The 22,904-nt window shown below is 35.1% G+C and overlaps 1 protein-coding gene across 1 annotated transcript in view; it reads left to right on the forward strand.

The window, feature by feature from the left end:
- Positions 1-22,904, forward strand: part of Usp34 (ubiquitin specific peptidase 34) — a 180,481-nt gene that overhangs the window by 79,348 nt on the left and 78,229 nt on the right. The window contains exons 21-32 of the mRNA XM_013353501.1: positions 1,926-2,008; positions 5,178-5,332; positions 7,033-7,146; positions 9,382-9,481; positions 10,219-10,378; positions 12,979-13,105; positions 13,224-13,371; positions 15,642-15,742; positions 15,959-16,168; positions 20,194-20,319; positions 21,757-21,879; positions 22,014-22,097. Coding sequence (XP_013208955.1) covers positions 1,926-2,008; positions 5,178-5,332; positions 7,033-7,146; positions 9,382-9,481; positions 10,219-10,378; positions 12,979-13,105; positions 13,224-13,371; positions 15,642-15,742; positions 15,959-16,168; positions 20,194-20,319; positions 21,757-21,879; positions 22,014-22,097 — 1,531 coding nt within the window. The remainder of the gene's footprint in view (positions 1-1,925; positions 2,009-5,177; positions 5,333-7,032; positions 7,147-9,381; positions 9,482-10,218; positions 10,379-12,978; positions 13,106-13,223; positions 13,372-15,641; positions 15,743-15,958; positions 16,169-20,193; positions 20,320-21,756; positions 21,880-22,013; positions 22,098-22,904) is intronic.

A 22,904-nucleotide genomic window follows, 5' to 3' on the forward strand; every position in this document is an offset into this window, starting at 1 on the left:
AATTCTGTTCCTCTGTGCTCATAATCCTTCTACTACAAAGTGCCTTTCTATTTAAAATCTAGAAGGTACTAAAAGCCTTTTAATTTTTTTAAAATTTTAAATTTATCTTGATAGCACATTAGGTTGTGAGTTGCTTACTACTTGCCTTTTCTCCTAATCAAGCTATTTTCATTCTCACAAAAAGCAACTAATACATTAGATAGCCACTGAAAAACAGAAAAGGTACTGATGATCTTTGTCTTTAGAACAGCAGTTTTCAAACTGTGTGCCTTGGCAACTCCTGGGGTTTGAAGCACTCTTTCACAGGGGAAACATAGACAATTGTGGTTTGTAACAGTAGCAAAATTATAGTGAAGTGACAATGAAATAATTTTATGGTTGGGGGTCACCACAACATGAGGATCTATATTAAAGGGTTGTAGCATTAGGAACTTTGAGAACAGAGTTCTCTATGTAACAGCCCTAGCTGTATCGGAACTTGCTTTGTAGACCAGGCTGGTCTTGAACTCATAGAGATCCTCCTGCCTCTGCCTTCTGAGTGCTGGGATTGAATGTGTGTACCACTACTTCCTGGCTAGAATAAAACTTTTAACCTTTGATCTCTTATAGTAACATGTCACTTTATGACACTTTTGAAATTTTGCCCTTAGCAGAAAATTATAAACATTATTCTATTACAAGGTTGTCAGAATTATCTATTAACTCTGATATAGATTAGAGATTAGGTTGGCTGCTGCTATATGTTGGCAAAGCAGTTTGAGCAGTTTGAAACTCAATGTGTGTTTTATTCTGTAACAGAGATAAGAACTCATGGTTTAGTTTCGTATCACAGAAACTGATCCTTGAAATCATAGTTCAGTGTGTTGCTGGAGTGTTGTTCAAATGGAAATCCAATTGTTACTCTCACTCCCTGTCCTGTCAGTGTCCTTTCAGTGACTCCTTTTTTATCTGTAACATACGTACAGAACTCTGCTTTCTGGTATTCAGACGATCACATTGGGGTTATGGTCAAATCCTTCCCTTTTCATAGGATATGGTGCTTTACAGATGCGTATAAACTCAGTTCCTAGAAAATTATGTGAACTAACTAATTTACTGAACCAGGCTCATAACAACTTTTATGTTACTATTAAATTTTGTTCAGGTAATTATTTAAGTTTGAAGTAATAATCTTAGCGCCAACTTTGTATAGGATATTTTTTATGAACTAAATTTCCACCGTGTTAAGTTAAATAACATCTACATGGATAGTGATATAACAAGTGCATTACAGATTAACATATAGTCTTTCATTTCTTAACTTTTATTTTATGTGGATATAATATAATTTTGAAATAGCATATCTTTTGCTTACTGATGATTTTTCATACTTTCGTTTTTTATCTTTAAGTTATTTTTTTTATTTATATATTTAAAAAACTAACTTGAAGGTTGGTAAGATGGCTCAGTGTTTAAGAGTACTGGCTACTTTTACGGAAGACATGGGTTCATGGTGCCTTATAGAGATCTGTGTGTCCAGATTGAGGGGATCTGATGCCTTCTAACTTCTGTGGACACAGGCAAAACATTTATGTACATAAAATAAATATTAAAAGATTTTGAAGGTTTTCAAAAACAAACTTGAAAGTAAGTTTCATTATAGTCAAAAATTTTCATGAACTTGTAAACGCATATAGTTGTATAATTAAGGCAGTGGGGCATTGTAAATTGTATATGACTTTTTTTTCCTACATTATGGTTAAGAACAGTAAACATCTTACTAAGTGATGTAGGATCTTGTTGTGTGTGGTAGCTTAGACTTGTAGTCCTAGTGCTTGGTGAAGCAGGATGGTTGCCTTGAAAGGCCATTCTTCATTATCAAAAAAATCATGAAAAAAGAAGAAAGAAATGGGTCTTCGGTTAATTATTTGAATGGTTCTTTGTAGGTACAGCCATAGTGCCGAAGTTCAAGTTCGACTTCAATTCCTAACTTGTGTGTTTTCAACTCTGGGATCACCTGATCATTTCAGTAAGATTTTAATTTCTTTTAACTTATTTGTGTGTTTGTACACATGTGCTTATTAAGGGTACATAAGGAGACCATAGGACAATTTGAAGGAATCTCTCTAGAGCCATGTCGGCTGTAGATACCTGACTTGTCAGGTGGCAGTACCTGAACCTATCTAGGTATTGGCATTAGAAATTTCATGAAAATATTTTTGATACACATTTCAAGTAAAACATCCTCATGGTTTTTCATAATAATTTTAAAAGTAAAACACAATATCTTTTTTTTAATAGCATGTTTATGTTCTGTTTTATTACGTTATTGTACCCCACTTGACTAAAAGCAATAAGAAACAAAATATAACATCATATGGAGATAGGAAAAACAAATACTAGTATAAACAATGTCTGATAGCTGCTGAGTTTTGTGTTTATTTTATGCAGTATAGCTTCTCTACAAAAAATTTACTGTCTAGATAAAACCAACAACAAAACCCCCAAACCACTCCACTCAGAAGATAATAATATTAGAAACATAGTATAGTTATGTTTAATTATGCTGGGTACATTAATACATTAAAAAAAGAACAATTTTGAAAAATTTATAAAAATAACCAATGCTAATACCTATTGAATGTTTTTCTGTGGTTCAGTGAATTTTAGCCAGTCTAATTACATAATTCACTATAATTAGCCACAATACTTTTTATTGTGGAATCTTTTAACTGTTATCTTATTCTTTTTAAAACATACTGAACATTACTTATGATAATTTATGTTACCTTTTATCTTTTATGATTTATCTTAATTTTTATTCTTTTTTTTTTTTTTTTAATTTATTTTGATTTTTGAGACAAGGTTTCTCTGTGTGTAGCCCTGACTGTTCTGGAACAGTCTCTGTAGTCCAGCTAGACCATACTGGCCTCAAACTCAGAGATCCTCTTACCTCTATAGTGCTAGGATTAGGGGCGTGCACTACCAACACATTACTGTGTGTGTGTGTGTGTGTGTGTGTGTGTGTGTGTGTGTGTGTGTGTATGTCAGTGTCAGAGAGAAAGAGATGTGTGCTCAAACTCAGAGATCCTCTTGCCTCTGTAGTGCTAGGATTGAAGGCCTGTACCACCAACACATGGCTCTGTCTCTCTCTGTCTCTGTCTGTCTCTGTCTCTCTCTGTCTCTGTGTGTGTGTGTGTGTGAGAGAGAGAGAGAGACAGAGGGACAGAGAGATGTGTGCTGGTGCCCACCAAGATTAGAATAGGATATTAGATCTCCTGAAGTTGAAATTAGCGGCAGTTTTGAACTGATTTCTGTCACTCTAAGAGCAACACGCACTCTTACCACTGATCCATCTTGTCAGCCCTCAGGTTGGCTCTAAGCAGCACATGCTCTTTTTAGAAAATAATTTGCAACACGACATATTACTTTTGAGACAGGGTCTGACTTATGGCTCTGGTTGTCCTAAACTACTTGGAAAGCATTATTTGGCTTTGAACTTAAAATTCTTCAGACTCATGGTCTGAGGGCTACGATTATAGTTACTGAAGTCATAAGTCCTTTCATATAGAATATTGATACTTAGGTGAATGTTTTCTTTTGTGGAATGCCATTTGATTTCTCAGTAACGGGCTTTTTGGTTGTTTCTATAATTTCATGACCTCCCAGAGTATAGGAAACCACAGTAGGCTTTGGAATGAACTCAGAAAGTTAAAAATCCTTTGCCTTGTCTTTTTTAAATTTATATTTAGACTTGTGATTGCCTGTAATGTTTTCTGTTTCATTCTACAGAGTTTTTTTTTTTTTAAATCTGTTTTTCTTTGTTATATTTGGGAATCTTTTGATTTTTGGGTCAGAATACTCTATATGTCATCTGAATCTGGTGAAGGGAATCCTTTGTATTTCTTCATTTCCTGCACTTTTGCTTTGTTCTTCATAGGGATTTCTTCCATAGTTTATAAAAAATAATGTTTGTTATCCTGTCTCCCATGGACAGCCTTTGTACATGCTTTCTACTCTTGTAATCCTCAGCTTTAGAATTGAATCCTCAAAATTTCTGTGATTGTCTCCAGGTGGACAGGTAATCCACCTATCCACAAGATAGAAGAATTTTAAGCTCAAAGCCTGTTGTCACTGTAATACAGTGATGTATTTACATTTAAAGACCATGACACTATCCTTTAGACCTATTATTGTAGGTCTAAACTCTTTAAGAAGACTTTCCTTTTTTTGTGTGTGTGTGAATGTGTGTGTGTGTGTGTGTGTGTGTGTGTGTGTGTGTGTGTGTGTGTGTTTCGAAAGATTGTATTCAGGGGCCTCATCGTTCACTAATGAACTATATCCCCAGGCATACAACAGTTTTTGTGGTTTTTATAGTCATGTTAGATTATGCATATGTAATATCTTGTTTTTATTTCATTTTTAATTATGTGTATGTTGCATATGTCTTTGTGAGTATGTTATCCAAGTGTGAGTTCCCACGTTGGTCAGAGATGTCCTCTGGAGGTATAGGTGGCTGTAAGCCGATTAATGTGTGTTATGGGTCCTCTAGAAGCATAGTACATGCACTCAAACTGTTGCGTCTCGTCACTAGCTCTGATATATCTACTTTGACAGCAAAACTTAGTGAAGTTTTTTAAAAAATACTATTTTGTGATATTCTGTCAACTATCCAGTTGGTGGCAGCATTCACCTTTAATTCCAGCACTCGGGTGGCAGAGGTAGGCGGATCTCTTGAGTTTGAGGCCAGCCTGGGCTACTGAAGGAGTTCAGGATAGCCAGGGCTGCACAGAGAAACCCTGTCTTCAGAAATAATATGCTGTCAGTTAGCTCCTTTATATACATAGTTGGTTCTAGCTGCTTTTAGTATAATCAATTAGGGCCACAATGGTTTATATAATCCTGATTCAAATTTTTAGACAGAAAATCATAAGGAATTAGTACTAGTAATTAACAACATATGCATTTCATGAAAAACAAACTATATATACACATATGTTCAAAAGGAGATGCACAGTTGTTTTTTTTGAATAATTTATGAAACAAGTCAGATGTGGTAAGTCACCAATATTTCATCACTTGGCAGATGCAGGCAGGTAGAATACAAGTGTAGGCCAGAGTGAGCTATATAGCAGTAGTGTATATCACACCTTTCCCTCTAAAATCAATAAAGCATAAAATTTATCATTTTTGTTTAGGGTTAAGTTTAGAGCAAGTCGACATTTTATGGCATTGTTTAGTAGAAGATTCTGAGTGCTATGATGATGCACTTCACTGGTTTTTAAATCAAGTTCGAAGTAAAGATCAACATGCAATGGGAATGGAAACCTACAAACATCTTTTCCTGGAGAAGGTAATTTTACATCTTTGAAGTTCTTTTTGTTTATTTTTGTATATGCATTTAAATCTCCTGCAGTATGACTCCTGCAGTACTCCCTGTCTTATTCTTCCTGTCTCACATATATCTTTCAGAGTAAACAGATGCATCAGGTAAATTTAGATTATATTTATAAATATAGTTATTATTTATTTAATAACTTAGAGCAATTAGAATAATGTTAAGACTGGCACTAACCATAAATGTTGGTCTTTAGGTCTTTAATTTTAAAAATGATTGTCAGTTTTAAATGTGTGCCCACAACAACAAGTATAGTTCCTAAGTCCAGAGTCTTCTTGAGTTAAATTTCCATAATTTCAATCTGTCTTTTGTCCGACTATAAGCTAATATCCACATTTGTGAGCTTCTTGAGACAGACAGCCTTGTAAGAAGTATAGTGGTGATAGTAACATACATGTTTCTGTTCACCATAATCAGATGTTGCAGGTAGCTACTATTATATAAACTATAACATTTGAATCAATGTTTGTTAAAAAAAAAGATGTGTGTAGATTGTGGTATTTCATACCTATAATCTCAATGTTTTAGAGGTGGTGGGAAGAGGATCAGGCGTTCAACATAGCAAGTTGAGACTGAAAACCAAGGGTTTTTTTCACTCATGCCCTTTTTATTTACGTATCTTATCTGTCTGTCTATCGTTTTATTTATTTATTTATTTATTTATTTATTTATTTATTTATTTATTTTTCGAGTCAGGGTTTCTCTATGTTACAGTTCTAACTGTTCTGGAGCTTGCTTTGTAGATCAGCCTGGCTTTGGACTCGGCATGCCTCTGCCTCCCCGAGTGCTGGGATTAAAGGCGTGCACACTACCACCCAGCTGGCTGGCTAGTTTATCTTGTCTGTCTGTCTGTCTGTCTGACTAACCATTCATTTAATCATTTACTTAATCATTTATTTAATTTTGTTTTGCGAGACAGGATTTCTCTGTAGCTTTGGTGCCTATCCTGGAACTACCCCCTCCTCCCCCCACTTTTTTTTTTTTTTTTTTCCGAGACAGGGTTTCTTTGTGGTTTTGGAGCCTGTCCTGGAACTAGCTCTTGTAGACCAGACTGGTCTGGAACTCACAGAGATCTGCCTGCCTCTGCCTCCCGAGTGCTGGAATTAAAGGTGTGTGCCACCACCACCCGGCCTTAGAACTAGCTCTTATAGATTAGTTTGGGCTAGAACTCAAAGATCTCTGTTTGCCTTTGCTTTCCAAGTATTAGGATTAAAGGCATATACCACCACTGCCCAACTTACTTATTTATTTATGATTAGAAAGGTTTCTGGCTAATTCACAATGTCTCTGGGTTACAATATAATAAATGAGTTTTACAGCAAGGTACAGATAGAATTTATTTTTATCATAACTTTTGTTCTTCAATACAAACTACATTTAGTTAGATATCATAAATGTATATAGTCATATTTAATAGATGACAAAACATTTTTATTTACTTTTCTTGATTTGCGTGTATGTTTGTGATTGAAGTAAACATCAGTCAGGTGCACCTGGTTGAAGCACACTTGTCTTCAGGCTTTGCATGAATAGAATTTTTAAAAATTATTTAAATGTTTACATTATTGCCAGATCTTTTCTGATGTTTTTCCATCTATCTTGTCTTTAGTAAAATTAATAATCTAATAAAATCTGTTAACATTTTTTTTTTTAAGATGCCCCAGCTAAAACCTGAAACAATTAGCATGACTGGCTTAAACCTGTTTCAGCATCTGTGTAACTTGGCTCGATTGGCTACCAGTGCCTATGATGGTGGCTCAAATTCTGAGGTAAGGTTTTAGACTTAGTGTTCTGTCAGATAAAATTTGAGAGATTTTTTTCTTTTCTTGAAATTAGATTGCCAAGTTATCTTTCTATAAACTTTACCTTTATTATAAAGATTAATTTTATTTCAAGTGTCTCTCCTCCCTTCCCAACAGGGTTGTGTGTGTGTGTGTGTGTGTGTGTGTGTGTGTGTGTGTGTGTGTGTGTGTGTGTGTGTGTGTGTTTGTGTGTAACCCTGGCTGTCTTGGAACCTGCTCTGTAGATCAGGCTAACCTCAAACTCAAAGAGATCTGTTTGCCTCTGAGTGCTGGGATTAAAGGTGTGTGCCATCACCAGCTGTTATTTCAAACTTTAAATGCTTTATATTTGCACTTTGGTGTTGTGATTTTATTATATTTGCCAAAGGAAAGTATACTTTTGCCTTAAAATGTCTCATTATTTGGTTTGTGATTAGAAGGATAGGTGCCTGTTCTGTTATTTTTCTTGCAGTTTCTGGAAAACATAACTATTTTATGGAAAACTTAATTTGCATGAAACAACTTTTAAAAACTTTAATTATTTGTATGTGAACACAGTTGTGCTTCTGTGGAAGTCAGAGAACAGCTTACAGAAGTCAACCTGCTTCTACCATATGTGTCCTGGTGTGTCTAAGTCAGCCCATCATATTTGAGAGCAAGCACTTTACACTGAGCTGTTTCCTTGACTCTGAAGTTCAATATGCCTGCCTTTTGCTATAGCTAAGATTTTATTTATAGCAGTATATACTAATATGTAATGTAATTTGTAGTGATTTTTTTCTATGATCTACATAGATCAGTCATTATGATTAATTGCACACTTCTACAAATTTCTAGTTTACCTTTGGCGTTAAAATATTTTCCTTCCCCAGAATGGGTGACTGCAATGTATTTGGATGATTGTCACTATTCTTCTAAAATAAACTGTTATTTAAGGTCTTTCTTGTTAAACATCTTCTAGTTAGTGAATTGGTAGCTTTTTTATTTTTATATTATTGTGTGTAGTTAATTTTGTTTTATATGAGGAGGATAAAATTGTTAGTAATCTGTATTATAAATAATAATTTTAGAGCTGGTGATATAGCTTAGTTTGTTGAATGGTCTCCCAGCAGGCACAAATCCCTGTGTTTCAGTACTAGTGCCCCATAAACCTAGTAATGAAAGTAGTCCACGCCTGTAATTTCCAGATTTGGGTTGTGGAAAAAAGAGGATAAGAAGTTCAGGTTAATTCTTGACTACATAGTTAGTTCTAGACCATTCTGGATTTCATGAGATGTTGTCTCACAAAATAATTTTGCTTCTAACAGCTGTGTTCTTTCCTGTCTTCCTATTGTGCCTTTTTTTTTATATAGTGATATGAGACTTTTTCTTTAAAGATTTATTTATTTATGTACATGTAAGCTCTATCTTCATACACATAAGAGACAGCCAGATTCCATTATAGATGATTCTGAGCCCCCATGTGGGTGGTGAGAATTAAACTCAGGACTTCTGGAAGAACAGCCAGTACTCTTAACCACTGAGCCATCTTTCCAGACTGTAGGGCTTATTTTGTTCTTGTTTTTTAAGTTTTAATCTTAGCACCAATATTACTACATTTCTATTTAATAGTTTCAAGACAATCAGACAATCTTTAATTGATACTTAATAACTATGTTCTGCTATCTGGTATTTTACTGAGGCTATCCAGTTATCCATTGGGAGACCGTCTTTCTTCACTCTGTCCACATTTTGAGGACTTTCACTTGAGCTGTTTCTGTGTAGCACTTAGCAGAAACATTTTTTTTGGTATCTCTAGTTAACATCACTAATGTGAATAAGAATTTGGTTACTGTGTACACTAAATTATGAATGACTGCATTAGAGTGATAGCTTTATCAGTGTAACTTGGATGAAAAGCATTGAAGTATTTTGTAAGTTATTATAATTTGTTGGTTTTATTCCTTTGCTGCATGTTTTATATTATTGTGTTTCATGTAATTTATTAAGCATCATATATAGTTTTCCTGCTTTATAAATAAATTCAATTGATTTTTATCTAAGGAAGTATGTAAACTTTTCTTAATGATGATTATTATATAATGTCCAATTATATAAACTACACTTTTAGTACTTTATAAAGTATTAAGTTTACTGTTTAACTCCATATTTGTTATTTTAATCTAATAATCTGTCTTCATTTAACAAACAAACTTTAAAAATGTCTTTGTCTTTAATCCTTAGCTGTGTGGTATGGACCAGTTTTGGGGCATTGCATTAAGAGCACAATCTGGTGATGTCAGTCGAGCAGCTATTCAGTATATTAACTCCTACTACATTAATGGTAAGTAATTTGAAATACTGTTTAAAAAGTAAAAATTAATGTTTGTAAAATTTCACGATTTCTCTTTTTGTTTGTTCCTTTAAAACTTTTTGGGGACTTTTGATTTTATTTGTTTGCGTGTTTGCCTGAATTTATGTATGTGTGCCACATGTGTGCAATGCCACAAAGGCCATAAGAGGACATCAGATTTCTTGGAACTGCAGTTATAGATGGTTCATGTGGGTACTCGGAATTGAACTTGAGTTCTCTGTAAGAGTAGCCAGTTATTTTTATTCTTTCTTTTTTTTAAAAATATTTATTTATTTATTATGTATACAATATTCTGTCTGTGTGTATGTCTGCAGGCCAGAAGAGGGCACCAGACCTCATTCCAGATGGTTGTGAGCCACCATGTGGTTGCTGGGAATTGAACTCAGAACCTTTGGAAGAGCAGGCAATGCTCTTAACCACTGAGTCATCTCTCCAGCCCAGTTATTTTTATTCTTGAGCCATCTTACTTACCATCTGTATTTATTTTTTCTGAGACTCAGTCTTGCTATCCCTAGTTGGCTTAGAATTCTCAATCTTCTGCCTTGGTTTCCTTAGTGATGGACTAACAGGCATGTACCACCAGTTCCAGTTCTTATAAGTATTTTTTTTTCCCCAGGGAGATTTTACTAAGCTTCAGTTTGGCTCATTTTCTTTAATACAGGCAAATAAAAATGTAAAAGTGTAATGAATATGCATCTGGGTTTCAGGTAAAACGGGTTTGGAAAAGGAGCAAGAATTTATTAGCAAGTGCATGGAAAGTCTTATGATAGCTTCTAGCAGTCTTGAACAAGAATCACACTCAAGTCTCACAGTTATAGAAAGAGGATTACTTATGCTGAAGACACATCTGGAAGCATTTAGGAGAAGGTAATTTTGTTACATTGTACTATACAAATCAGTTTCAATACTTTTATTGATAGCATTTCTATATGTATTCTTAAAGTTCTTGTCGTGGGCACATAGGAAACATAATTTACCAAAAATAAATGAATTGTAATGAAAATTTTTGCTATAGAAACTTAGGTATCATTTTCCTATTGAAACAGGCAATATAATATCCTCATAAATATACAGATTTGAAAATCTTAAGGCGTTCAGCAGTTATGCATGAATAAGAAACTGGACAGAATTCCATTTCTACGGAGGTGTTAATTATGACCGAAAAGGCAGGAACACAACATTGAGACAAGTTACACTGCCACTCTCCCCAACAACATCATATAATCTTTCATATTTTATCAAGTTGAATCATTTGTTTCATTTGCTGTTTTTTTTTTTTTTTTCTTCCTGGACTAGGAAAGAGTATTTTAATTTTGAATTTCCATTTACCATGGAAACATGACCAAAACTTTCTGTGTTAATGAATATCTATATAATTAATTTAGACATACCCTGTGTAATACAGAAATAAAGCAAATTAACATTTATGAATATATCAACCGAAATGAAAGGTGAGTAGATAGTTTTAATTACAAAATTCTGTTTGTTAAAAGTCATTTAACGATGAGTATTAATGTAAAAGTACTAAGAACTGTGTTGAAAATTTGTTAAAGTTATAACTTCTTTCAACCTCAGATCTTAGTTTGATATTTGTAAAATCACATGCAATTCATATTTTTGACATTTTAGTGAACTGGTAGGAAATACTCAGTAAAAAAGATACCCCTATACATTTTTTATATGTATACATGATTTGAAACATTTGTGTAGTGCAAGATTCTTTTATCATTAGTTTGTAGAGATTTACCTAAATCTTTCTTGTGCTTTTAAACAATGTGTAAGAGAACTCTTGAATTTTTGCACAGAAACATCAGAGCCCCTGAACCTGTACCACATTAGAAAAATTAAAATAAAGTAGATGTGGTGGTCTCATTCAAATTAATTAAAAAGTCAATCCAAACTTGTTGTATAACTCAAACATTACACTAAGATACTATTTATAAAAGTCTGTAATTTCTGTTTCATGTTAGACATACTTGCCGTTAATGTTATACTGAATTATTTATGAACAAATTTTGTTATGTGAAGAGTAGTGAACTGGTACGTTAGCACAAATCCATAGGTCTTGTACATTGTAATTTTACCAGTATTTAACATAAAATACAAAAGTACTTACTTTTCATTTTCAAAGGCTCAGTAATACTTTTCATGAGTTTACGGAGTTTAAACCCAGGACTCCTTCTCATCCATACTAGTTTGGTGATACTGTGAAGAAATATCCTGTGTCCTTCATATGTATCTGATTCATTTTATGCTAAAGTTAATCTTGCTGTCAAATTATATGAATATCTGTGAGTAACTAGTAGACCATTAATTACATTAAATTTACTAAATAAAAAAAACCAAAACCAGAGCAGTAGCTGAAAAGTTATGTATTGCCCAACATGTCTTGTCTCCCTGTATATCAAGTGCTCAATGTAGTTATTATAAATTTAAAATTATGTAACATGTAGATAAAAATTTGAGATAGCTTGTATTATAGTGAATAGTAGTATTATCTTAAAGAATTTACGTTTTAGAGAGAGGTTTAATTTCAGAAGTGACCAGCGGCGCTACTAGGGTGTGTCAGATCACCTGCCCATTTTCTCCAAGAATAATATAAATTATTGAAATCAAAATATCAGGGGAAGCAAGGTTATAAAAACTAAAACTTGAAATATTTAGTAGAAGGCATTCTTTTAATTACTCTTTTATTCAGTCATAACCCAGGGTATTGTTTCACTTGAAGGAAATAAGTTAATTTCTTTTTATGTCAGAACTCCCGATTAGTCTTAGACATTTATCTCTCCATCCATCTATATTGTAGATATATAAACACAGATATAAACATGTATAGGAATTAAGGAATTTGGGGGTGGGTAAAGAGTACTTTGAAGAATTTATTTCATTTTCTATGTACAACTGTTTTGGACACATGTATGTATATGTACCTGCTGTATGCCAAGGTCCAGGGAGTCTCATCCACTGGAACTAGAGTTACGCTGGTTATGTGCCATCGTGTGGTTGCTGAAAATTGAACACCAGCTCTGCAAGAGCATCATCACTCTAGCCAACTAAAATTAGTCTTTTAATCCAGTTTACTTTTGTGCTTTTGGGTAAAATCTAATCTCTTATTCTGTTAAACTGATTTACATAACTTGAATATATTCTTATATCTCAAGAATATTTCAATGGATATCATTCTTTGAAAGTATTAACATCTTTTCTTCTAAATGTAAAAATGATAACTTGATACGTTATTATTAGATTAATGTTGAATTCTGTTTTACTTTCCTCCTACTTCTCCTCCTACTCCTTTAACGATTTATATAATGGAATTTTCCCCTCCAATAATTCATTCAATATGTTAAGTCAAAAATTGTTGTAAACTTTTGTGGACTTTTTCTATTTTTAAAAAATTTTAAAAACTTTTGTAACATTAAAGTGTTCAAAATTGTTTCCTCTTTGTGTGTTTTGTGTTGTTTTAGGTTTGCATATCATCTGAGACAGTGGCAGATTGAGGGCACTGGTATTAGTAGTCATTTGAAAGCACTGAGTGACAAACAGTCTTTGCCTCTAAGGGTTGTATGTCAGCCTGCTGGACTTCCTGACAAGGTAGTTACAAGGTTTTAATTTCCAAATTTGGTAACATTTATCTTTACAAATCTTTGCTCGGTTGATTGGGTCTGGTACGTTTTTTGTAACTTGTAATTGGTTGCATCTTATATTTCAGATGACTATTGAAATGTATCCCAGTGACCAGGTAGCAGATCTTAGGGCTGAAGTAACTCACTGGTATGAAAACTTACAGAAAGAACAAATAAATCAGCAAGCTCAGCTACAGGAATTTGGTCAAAGCAACAGAAAAGGAGAGTTTCCTGGTAGGTTTAACAGTTGACATGTTCAGTACAGTTTTTAGCTTTATTATATAGCAGCTGTCTTGGTCCATCTTGTGTTGCTATAACAGTTGCTTTAATGGAAGGTTTTATTGTTGGTGGTGTGTTTTTGTTTGTTCCTTTTATTTTAATTTTGAAAATGGGATTTTAACTCTGGAGTCCAAACTGACCTAGAACACACTGTATAGCCCCAAGCTGGACTCAGACTCTCAGGAATCCTCTTACCAGGACTTCAGTGTTCTAGGATTACAGATGTAATCTGTAATGAGCCATTACGCCTACGCAGACAGAGTATAACCTGATACTTGTTTCATACTGTCCTGCAAAATATAGATTATAGTACCAGAATCTGGTAAGGGTTGCTTTCTGTTTCAGTACAATGCCTTCAACTCTAAAAAGGTCAGAAAGAAAGAGAGCTCCTGTGTCCAGACCTTTGTACAGGTATTAATGCATCTGTATTGGCTTTGCCCTTCTGTCCTAAAGGCCTCCCAACAAATCTCATCTCCAAATACTATTGCATGAAGGAACCAATGTCATTTAACATATTTGTATGGGAACAAAGCATTCAGACCATCAGCAATTTTAAATGTTTAAAGATCTCATGGCTGCTTTCCTGGTCTTGGTATCATTTGTTAGGTATCAGTAGAACAGTGGTTGGGGTATTGTTCACAAACATCATTTGTTTCTCACAGGATTTTTTTAGGCTTCTAAAAATATTTTGTTTTCTTTGTTTTTTGATTTTCGTTGGTTGGTTTTGGGTTTTTCTTCAAGACAGGTTTCTCTGTAGTTTTGGATCCTGTGCTGGGACTAGCTCTTGTAGACCAGGCTGGCCTTGAACTCTCAAAGATCCACCTGCATCTGCCCCCCAAGTAGTATAATAATTCCTATGAAAATTACCTTCTGAACCCTTGCAAAGACTACATGTTGGTGTGACTACATGACAGTTCTACTCTAGGGACGATAATGGCCACAATCAGTCTCGTTGTGAGAAATGAGTTGTTTTCCTATCCTTTTTTTTTTTTGGTTTTTCGAGACAGGGTTTCTCTGGTTTTAGAGCCTGTCCCGAAACTAGCTCTGTAGACCAGGCTGGTCTCGAACTCCCAGAGATCCGCCTGCCTCTGCCTCCTGAGTGCTGGGATTAAAGGCGTGCACCACCACCGCCCGGCCTTCCTATATTTTCTTGGTGTGAATGGGAAAGTAATTTACAGCTTTGATGTGCCATTTTTGGGGTTGTGACTCTAGTTTATTGGTAGAATACTTGTCTGGTAGCCATGCGGTGTTGGCGCACGCCTTTAATCCCAGCACTCAGGAGCAGAGGGAGGTGGATCATTGTGAGTTTGAAGGCCAGCCTTATTACACGAGCTAGTTCCAGGACAGGCTCCAAAGCTACAGAAAAACCCTGTCTCAAAAAACTTTAAAAAATAAATAAATAAATAAATAAAAATACTTGCCTGACATAGTCAAGGCCCTAAGTTGACCCTGCCTTGCTATCACATGCAAAATAGAAATGTTATGTCATTATGTAAAGAATTTTCCTGCTTTACTCATTATTCCTGAAAATAGTTGCTTTATCCTCACTAAATATATTTTTCTGCATTAATAAAATTCAAGGTTGGGGTTCACTCACTGATAGAATTTTTTGCCTCACATGTGAAAAATTCTTGGTTTTGATCCCTGGAACTGTGAGTAAGAAATCATAAAATTAGGCACTGATGACAGCTGTGTCTGGTGGCATTTGGTATAATCCCCACATGTAGGAAGCTGTTACAGGAACCCTAGCTTCATAGTGAGATTGAGATCCTCCTTAATTTAAAGACAAATCAAAAACGAATAGTTTGATTAATTTATTTCACAATAATTTTATTCATTTCCCAATTAAGCACTTCTATTATTACTGCTATTACTATTATAATACCATCCACTAAATAGTAATTAATTTGGACATCTACTATGTTTTAGTGGCTAGAATCCCTCAGTAAGTTTAAAAAAAGAAACATGCACCTGTTGGAACTGAAGGTTTGTTTATGTATTTTATTGAAGAAAGTTACATATACTAGTGGTAAAAAAAGATATAGCTTGTTACTTTTAATACATAATTTAAGAAAATAGAAAACATGCAGGAAGCATGCTTGCTATTATTTTCTGTGTTTCTCAGGAGTTACATTTAGGTTTAATGAACAGTGAATGTACTGGTCCATTGCATTATTGTTAGCAAATGGCATTAACAGTTTATTCCCTATTCTGGTGATTTTCAGGTGGCCTTATGGGGCCTGTCAGGATGATCTCATCTGGACATGAATTAACAACAGACTATGATGAAAAAGCACTTCATGAACTTGGTTTTAAAGATATGCAGGTACATACATAAGTTGTGGTTTAGTTTTAGTCATGTGTTGGCTCAGCAAGTTAATAACTGAATAGTTGGAAAATATAGTTAAATACTTCTTACGACTATGCATTGAAATTATAAGTAAAGTTAGGTTGTACTTTAATTTTATTGTTTTATAAATAAAAAATCTATTTTTTTCTTATTTCTCTAATTGTTTTCTGTCTTTCTTTGTTGTGTTTGTAGATGGTATTTGTATCTTTGGGTGCACCAAGGAGAGAACGTAAAGGGGAAGGTGTTCAGCTGCCTGCATCTTGCCTCCCACCCCCTCAAAAGGACAACATTCCGATGCTTTTGCTGTTACAAGAACCCCATTTAACTACTCTCTTTGATTTATTAGAAATGCTTGCTTCATTTAAACCACCCTCAGGAAAAGTGGCGGTGGATGACAGTGAGGTAATGATCAGATTTCTTTCCCATATATTTTGTCATTTCTGTTGAGATAGTAAGAAATAACTTTCTAATCTCTTAATATAAAAGCCTAGGAACCACTTTTTGTTTGTTTCCTTTGTTTTTGTTTTTTTGAGACAGGTTTTTCTCTGTGTATTCCTGGCTGTCCTGGAACTTACTCTGTAGACCAGGCTGCCCTCATAGTCAGAGAGATCTGCCTCCCTCTGCCTTCCAAGTGCTGGGATTAAAGGTGTGCACCACTATCACACAGCCTAAGTAATTTTTGTTTGTTTGCTCGAACCATTTGTTTGTGGTTAAGATGACCTAGGCATACTGTAATAAAAGTATTCTTTACAAGGATGATGAAAATGGGCAATTTAAGGCAATTTAATAGGCAGTTTAAGCTGTCTTGTGTAAGACAGCTGGACATACCTTGTAAGTATACCAACAAGCAAATATTTTCTGATAAATTAGTTTTTAAGGATGAACTGTGCCATCCAATTAATTTTAAGGGGAACATAAGTGGGAGAAAAATCACGTGATAATTATTTGGTTTGGTATGGTTTCTGTGAGACCATCTCAAATCTGAATTAGAAGGATGACAAAGAAACAGTTATGAGGATAAGAAATATGATAAAAATCTCAACTTGTAGTTCTCAGTCTGTACAACTTATAGCTCAATCTGTACCCCTGTTTGGATTTTCTGAGTGCTCTCGTTACAGGTATATGTCACCATTTCTAACAGTTGTTTTAGTCATGTTTGTTTGTTCCTTTTTTTCTTTATTTTTTTATTGATATTTATTGAGCTCTACATTTTTCTCTGCTCTCCTCCCTGCTTCTCCCCTTCTCCCTTCAACCCTCCCCCAAGGTTCCCATGCTCCCAATTTACTCAGGAGATCTTGTCTTTTTCTACTTTCTACTTCCCATGTAGATTAGATCTATGTAAGTCTCTCTTAGTGTCCACATTGTTGTCTAAGTTCTCTGGGATTGTGATTTGTAGGCTGGCTTCCTCTGCTTTATGTTTAAAAACCACCTATGAGTGAGTACATGTGATAATTGTCTTTCTGTGTCTGGGTTACCTCACTCAAAATAATGTTTTCTAGCTCCATGCATTTTCCTGCAAAATTTAAGCTGTCGTTATTTTTTTCTGCTGTGTAGTACTCCATTGTGTAAATGTACCACATTTTTCTGATCCATTCTTCAATCGAGGGGCATTTAGGTTGTTTCCAGGTTCTGGCTGTGACAGACAAAGCTGCTGTGAACATAGTTGAGCACATGTCCTTGTGGTACGATTGAGTATCCTTTGGATATATACCCCAAAGTGATATTACTGGGTCTTCAGGAAGGTTGTTTCCTAATTTTCTGAGAAATTGCCACACTGACATCCAAAGGGGCTGTACCAGCTTGCATTCCCACCAGCAATGCAGAAGTGTTCCCTTTCCCCCACAACCTCTCCAGCATAAGTTGTCATCAGTGTTTTGATCTTGGCAATTCTTATAGGTATAAGATGGAATCTCAGAGATGTTTTGATTTGCATTTCTCTGATGGCTAAGATGTTGAACATTTTCTTACGTGTCTTTAAGCCATTTTAGATTCCTCTGTTGAGAGGTCTCTGTTTAGGTCTGTACTCCATTTTTTTTTATTGGATTATGTGATCTTTTGGTGTCCAATTTCTTGAGTTCTTTGTATATTTTGGAGATCAGACGTCTGTCTGATGTGGGGCTAGTGAAGATCTTTTCCCATTCTGTAGGCTGTCATTTTTTCTTGTTGACTGTATCCTTTGCTTTACAGAAGCTTTTCAGTTTCAGGAGGTCCTATTTATTAATTGTTTCTCTCAGTGTCTGTGCTGCTGGGGCTATATTTAGGAAGTGGTTCCCTATGCCAATGCGTTCAGGTGTAGTTCCCACTTTCTCTTTTATGAGGTTCAGTGTGGCTGGCTTTATGTTGAGGTCTTTGATCCATTTGGACTTGAGTTTGGTGCATGGTGATAGATATGGGTCTATTTTCATTCTTCTACATGTTGATATCCAGTTATGCCAGCACCACTTGTTTTTTCCATTTGATATTTATGCTTCTTTATCAAAGATCAGATGTTCGAGGTTGTGTGGATTGATATCTGGGTTTTCTGTTCGGTTCTATTGGTCTTCCTGTCCTAATGCCAATATGAGGCTATTTTCAGTACTGTAGCTCTGTAATAGAGTTTGAAGTCAGGAATTGTGATACCTCCAGAAGTTCTTTTATTCTACAGGATTGTTTTGGCTATCCTGTGTTTTTTGCTTTTCTAAATGAAGTTGAGTACCATTCTTTCGAGGTCTTTGAAGAATTTTGCTGGGCATTGCGTTGAATCTGTAGATTGCTTTTGGTACGATTGCCTTGCTTGTGTTCTTTACTTGCTTGTTGGATGGTTTTAAGGCTCAGCTTTACATCTCAACCTTGTGACAATCCTTGAGAATTATCAATCTTGCCTCTTAAGATAGGTATAAGCAGTTGTTTGTGCCAAGTATAACTAATGTAGAACCTGGAAGGTGGTGGAAGAGTAGGCTAAAGGATCGAGAATGGAAAAGAAGGCAGAGCAAAATAATGTAAGTCTTTTGGGTTGTGGGATTATTTTCCATATTACACAATGTAAAGTTAACAATATTGAAAGATTTTAGTAGAGGCAGATGCATATATTTTAGTTTTTGTTTTAAATGTAGTGAAACAGAGAAAGAGTCATTATAGACAGAGGTAAGGTGATCTCTGTAAATTGGAGGTCAAACCTGGTTTGTATAGCCAGGTTTTGGGGGCACAAGCCTAGAATTCCACACAGATAAGAGACAGATCTCTGGAAGTTTGAGGCCAATCTATATACTAAGTTCAAGGACATCAGGGTTAAACAAGGAAACCCTATCTCAAAAAAGTGAAAACAAACAAACAAAAGCTCACTGTTACGAAACAAGAAGGCCATGACTTTACCACTATTTTTCTGAAAGATCTAAAAATGTGACTTTTGAATTTAGATACATGAATAAAGAAGACCTCAGCATAGTCATTACCAAAAATGATTGAATTAAAACAAACTCCAGAGAGGTGTGGTGGAGAGTATTGTAATCTCATCACTCAGGAGGAATAGGTAGGGTTCTGAGTTGGGAGGCTGGCCTAGGCTATAAAACAAGGAGTGAGAAAGGAGCAGATTTAACCTGTTTCCTTGACATCTTCAACTGGTATCTCTCCAACAAACCCCCATTCTTCATTTCAAATGGGACCAAATTAATTGCTCAAGTCAGAAACCAGGTGCCATTTCTTTGTCCTCGGGCTTAAATCTTCTCTTTGTTCTTCTTTAAACCTATTAAAGGTGATCTTGTTTCCATCACATTTTATCTACCATCACCATCCTATTCTATAGCACTACCAATTCCTACCTGGACAAGTGTGTTAAGGACCTTACCAACTCTGACACTTGCCTTATTCAACATAAGTTCTAGCAAATAATAATAGTAAAAAGCAGGTTCTTTAAATTTCTGTGCTTTTCTTTAATCTTTGCTCACTGTGGGTCAAAAGTTAATGTTTCAGTTTTATACTTGAATGATATTCTGAAAAGAAGAAATAGGAAGAGACTTGAAACAGATGGTTAAACTTCTAGTTCAAAAGTTGCTTGAGGAAAGTGATCAGCCATCATAGGAAATGCAGATGAGAAATTGAAGAATTGCTGCTTCTACATAACTACTTACTTTCTTGATTACAATTACCTTGAGAAATGTATTCACTGTTGAAATCTCAGACTTTGTTTTTTTCAAAACAGGGTTTCTCTTTAGCTTTGGAGTCTGTCCTGTAACTTGCTCTGTAGATCATGCTGGCCTTGAACTCATAGAGATCTACTTGTCTTTGCCTCTCAAGTGCTAGGATTAAAGGTGTGTGCCATCGCTGCACGGCTAAATTTCAAACTTTTCCAAAAGTGAGGGTAGGAAATTTTGCCAAAACACTTGACCTGAAGATAAAAATTTTATTTCTTCAGATCTATCTTGATAAAATGGTTGTTCTTATTTATGTAGAGTTTAAAATGTGAAGAACTTCATCTTCATGCAGAAAATCTGTCAAGGCGTGTGTGGGAGTTGCTGATGCTTCTTCCTACATGTCCAAACATGTTGATGGCATTCCAGAATATTTCAGATGAACAGGTGAGCCCACAGTCTTTCTACTTCCTTGTTCGGTGTTCGTTGTGTATATGTATGTGCATTCTAGAGGTCATGTTGGATTCCCCTGCCATTTTGCCTCCTGGTCCTTCTGATTATCTTGTTAGTGAATTTGTAACTGATTAGGCTAATTGAGTCAAATGTGTCCTCCTGTTTCTGCACTGCCAGTGGTAGTAAGTACAGGCATGTGATAGATATGCCCTGCTTTTTCTAAGGGTGCTTGGGATCCAAATTGAGATCTTTATTCTTGTTTGGAAAGTATGTTACTAACTGAGCCATCTTACCAACCCCTCTTTTGCTAATATAAAAATGGTATCATTTAAACAGTCATTTGTTTTTAAGGTACATAGAATACTAAATAAAATGCAAAGGTTAGAAAAGTAGGGATTTGCCTTTTTAAAAAAGATTTTATTTTCTGCGAGTATGAGTGTTTTGCCTACATGTATGTCTGTGCACCATATGTTTGCCTGGTGCCTACAGAAACTAGATGAGGGTGATAGCTCCCCTGAGACTGGAGTTATGGATGGCACTGAGCTGCCATTTGGGTTTCAGGATTTGAATCTGAGACTTATGCAAGAAAGTCCTCTTAACCAGTGAGCCACCTCTCCAGCTCTGCATTTGCTATTTATTGATGAGGTTTTTAAAATTTATGTTTGTGGTTTAATCCCAGCACTTGGGAGGTAGAGCAGAGGCAGGCAGATCTCTGTGAGTCCAAGGCCAGCCTGGTCTATAAGAGCTAGTTCCGGGACAGGCTCCAAAACTATTGAGAAACCCTGTCTTGAAAAACAAACAAACGAAACAAACCAAAAAACCAAAAATAAATATATAAATAAATAAAATTAAAAAAAAAAAAACAAAACAGAGATTTTCTTTCCTCTGCCAAGTGCTGAGATCCTAAGTGTGTGCATCACTATACCTGACCCAAGATTTTTTTTCAAAGCTACACGAACAAGGCTTTTCTCTAGGGAAGATCTATTATAATGCTCACGTAATTAATTAAAAAAAACAAATGGTTTATTGTTTTGCACCACTTATTTGACTTGATATCCCTTTATATGAGTTGAGGACATCTGACATCTCAAATTGCTTGACTATAAAAAAAAATGGCTCTATAATGTGATTAGTGATTCCTTTAGTAATAGCATTTTAAAGCTGCATGTTATACAAACAACATTAATTTATATATTGAGACTAAAATAGCAATGTTCTAATTTATTCTTTTTGTATACTTATTTATCTTAACAATTTTTTAATGAATAGTTTTGCTTTCAACATGCTATTAGTACCATTTCTTCTACTTAAATGTTTTAAATTATACACAGTCTTGTATTTTATACTAATGTTCAGTTCTGAGTTTTGGAACTTTAGAGAATTGTCTTAGGAAGGTGTCTTGATAAATCGTTTTTCTTTTTTTAACTTAAGAGCAATGATGGACTTAATTGGAAAGAACTTCTCAAAATTAAGAGTGCTCATAAGTTGTTATATGCTCTTGAAATTATTGAAGCACTAGGAAAACCCAACAGAAGAATAAGGAGAGAGTCCACGGTAATTACAGTTCCATTGTTCTCATTAAAGGCTGCTTTACTCCAGAAGAATTCTAAATCTTATTATTTCATTCTAGATTGATTTTTTTTTTTTCTTCTGAAATCTACCTTATTTATGTTTTGCCTTCCCCACAGGGAAGTTACAGTGATCTTTATCCAGATTCTGATGATTCAAGTGAAGATCAAGTGGAAAATAGTAAAAATTCTTGGAGTTGCAAGGTTTGATCATAATTGTTTTGGAAAAGATTGAGAAAGTACTTTTTGGGTTCTATAAATCGTTATTTTAAGGTTAATTTTCAAGATTTATTTTAACTTTCTGTTTTTTGAGTGTTTGCCTGCATATATGTATGTGCACCACTTGCATGCAGTGGAGACTAATTGAGGACTCTCTGGATTCCTTGAATTGGAGTTAAAGATGATTGTGAGCCTTTCTGTAGGAACCGGGGTCCTTTGCAAGAGCAGCAAGTGCTTTTATAATCATTAACCATCTTTCCAGCCTTGTGGGGGAGCTAAATGCGGGCGTGGGGTTGTGTGTGTGTGTGTGTGTGTGTGTGTGTGTGTGTGTGTGTGTGTGTGTTTCAGAGAGAGAGAGGAATGAAAATGAATAAATAAGCCAAAGGACATCTTGTAGTGTTATCCTCACCCCTCCTTTGAGACATGATCTCTCATTAGTTTAGAGCTCATCAGTTAGGCTGGACTGATGGACCAGAAAGCCCTAGGTATCCTTTTGTCTCTGCCTTCCCAGTGCTGGCGCTGTAAGCACAGCACCATGTTTTTAGATGGGTTCCACAAATTGGATTTAGTCCTGTGCTTTCAAAGCAAGAATTTTCAGGTCTGAGCTATCTTTGTTTTTAGCCCTGACTAATTTAGTCTTTACATTGTAGATAAAAAGTTACATTTTACTCTAAATCATAATGTAAAGATTATTTAATGCTTTGTGTCTTCTAATTTTAGCACCAGTGTTTATCCCATTTCACTATCATCATTGTATCCCATTCCTCCAACACATATTGGAATACTGTATCA

This window comes from Microtus ochrogaster, unplaced genomic scaffold (genome assembly GCF_000317375.1).
Source record: "Microtus ochrogaster isolate Prairie Vole_2 unplaced genomic scaffold, MicOch1.0 UNK9, whole genome shotgun sequence".
NCBI classification, from domain to species: domain Eukaryota; kingdom Metazoa; phylum Chordata; class Mammalia; order Rodentia; family Cricetidae; genus Microtus; species Microtus ochrogaster.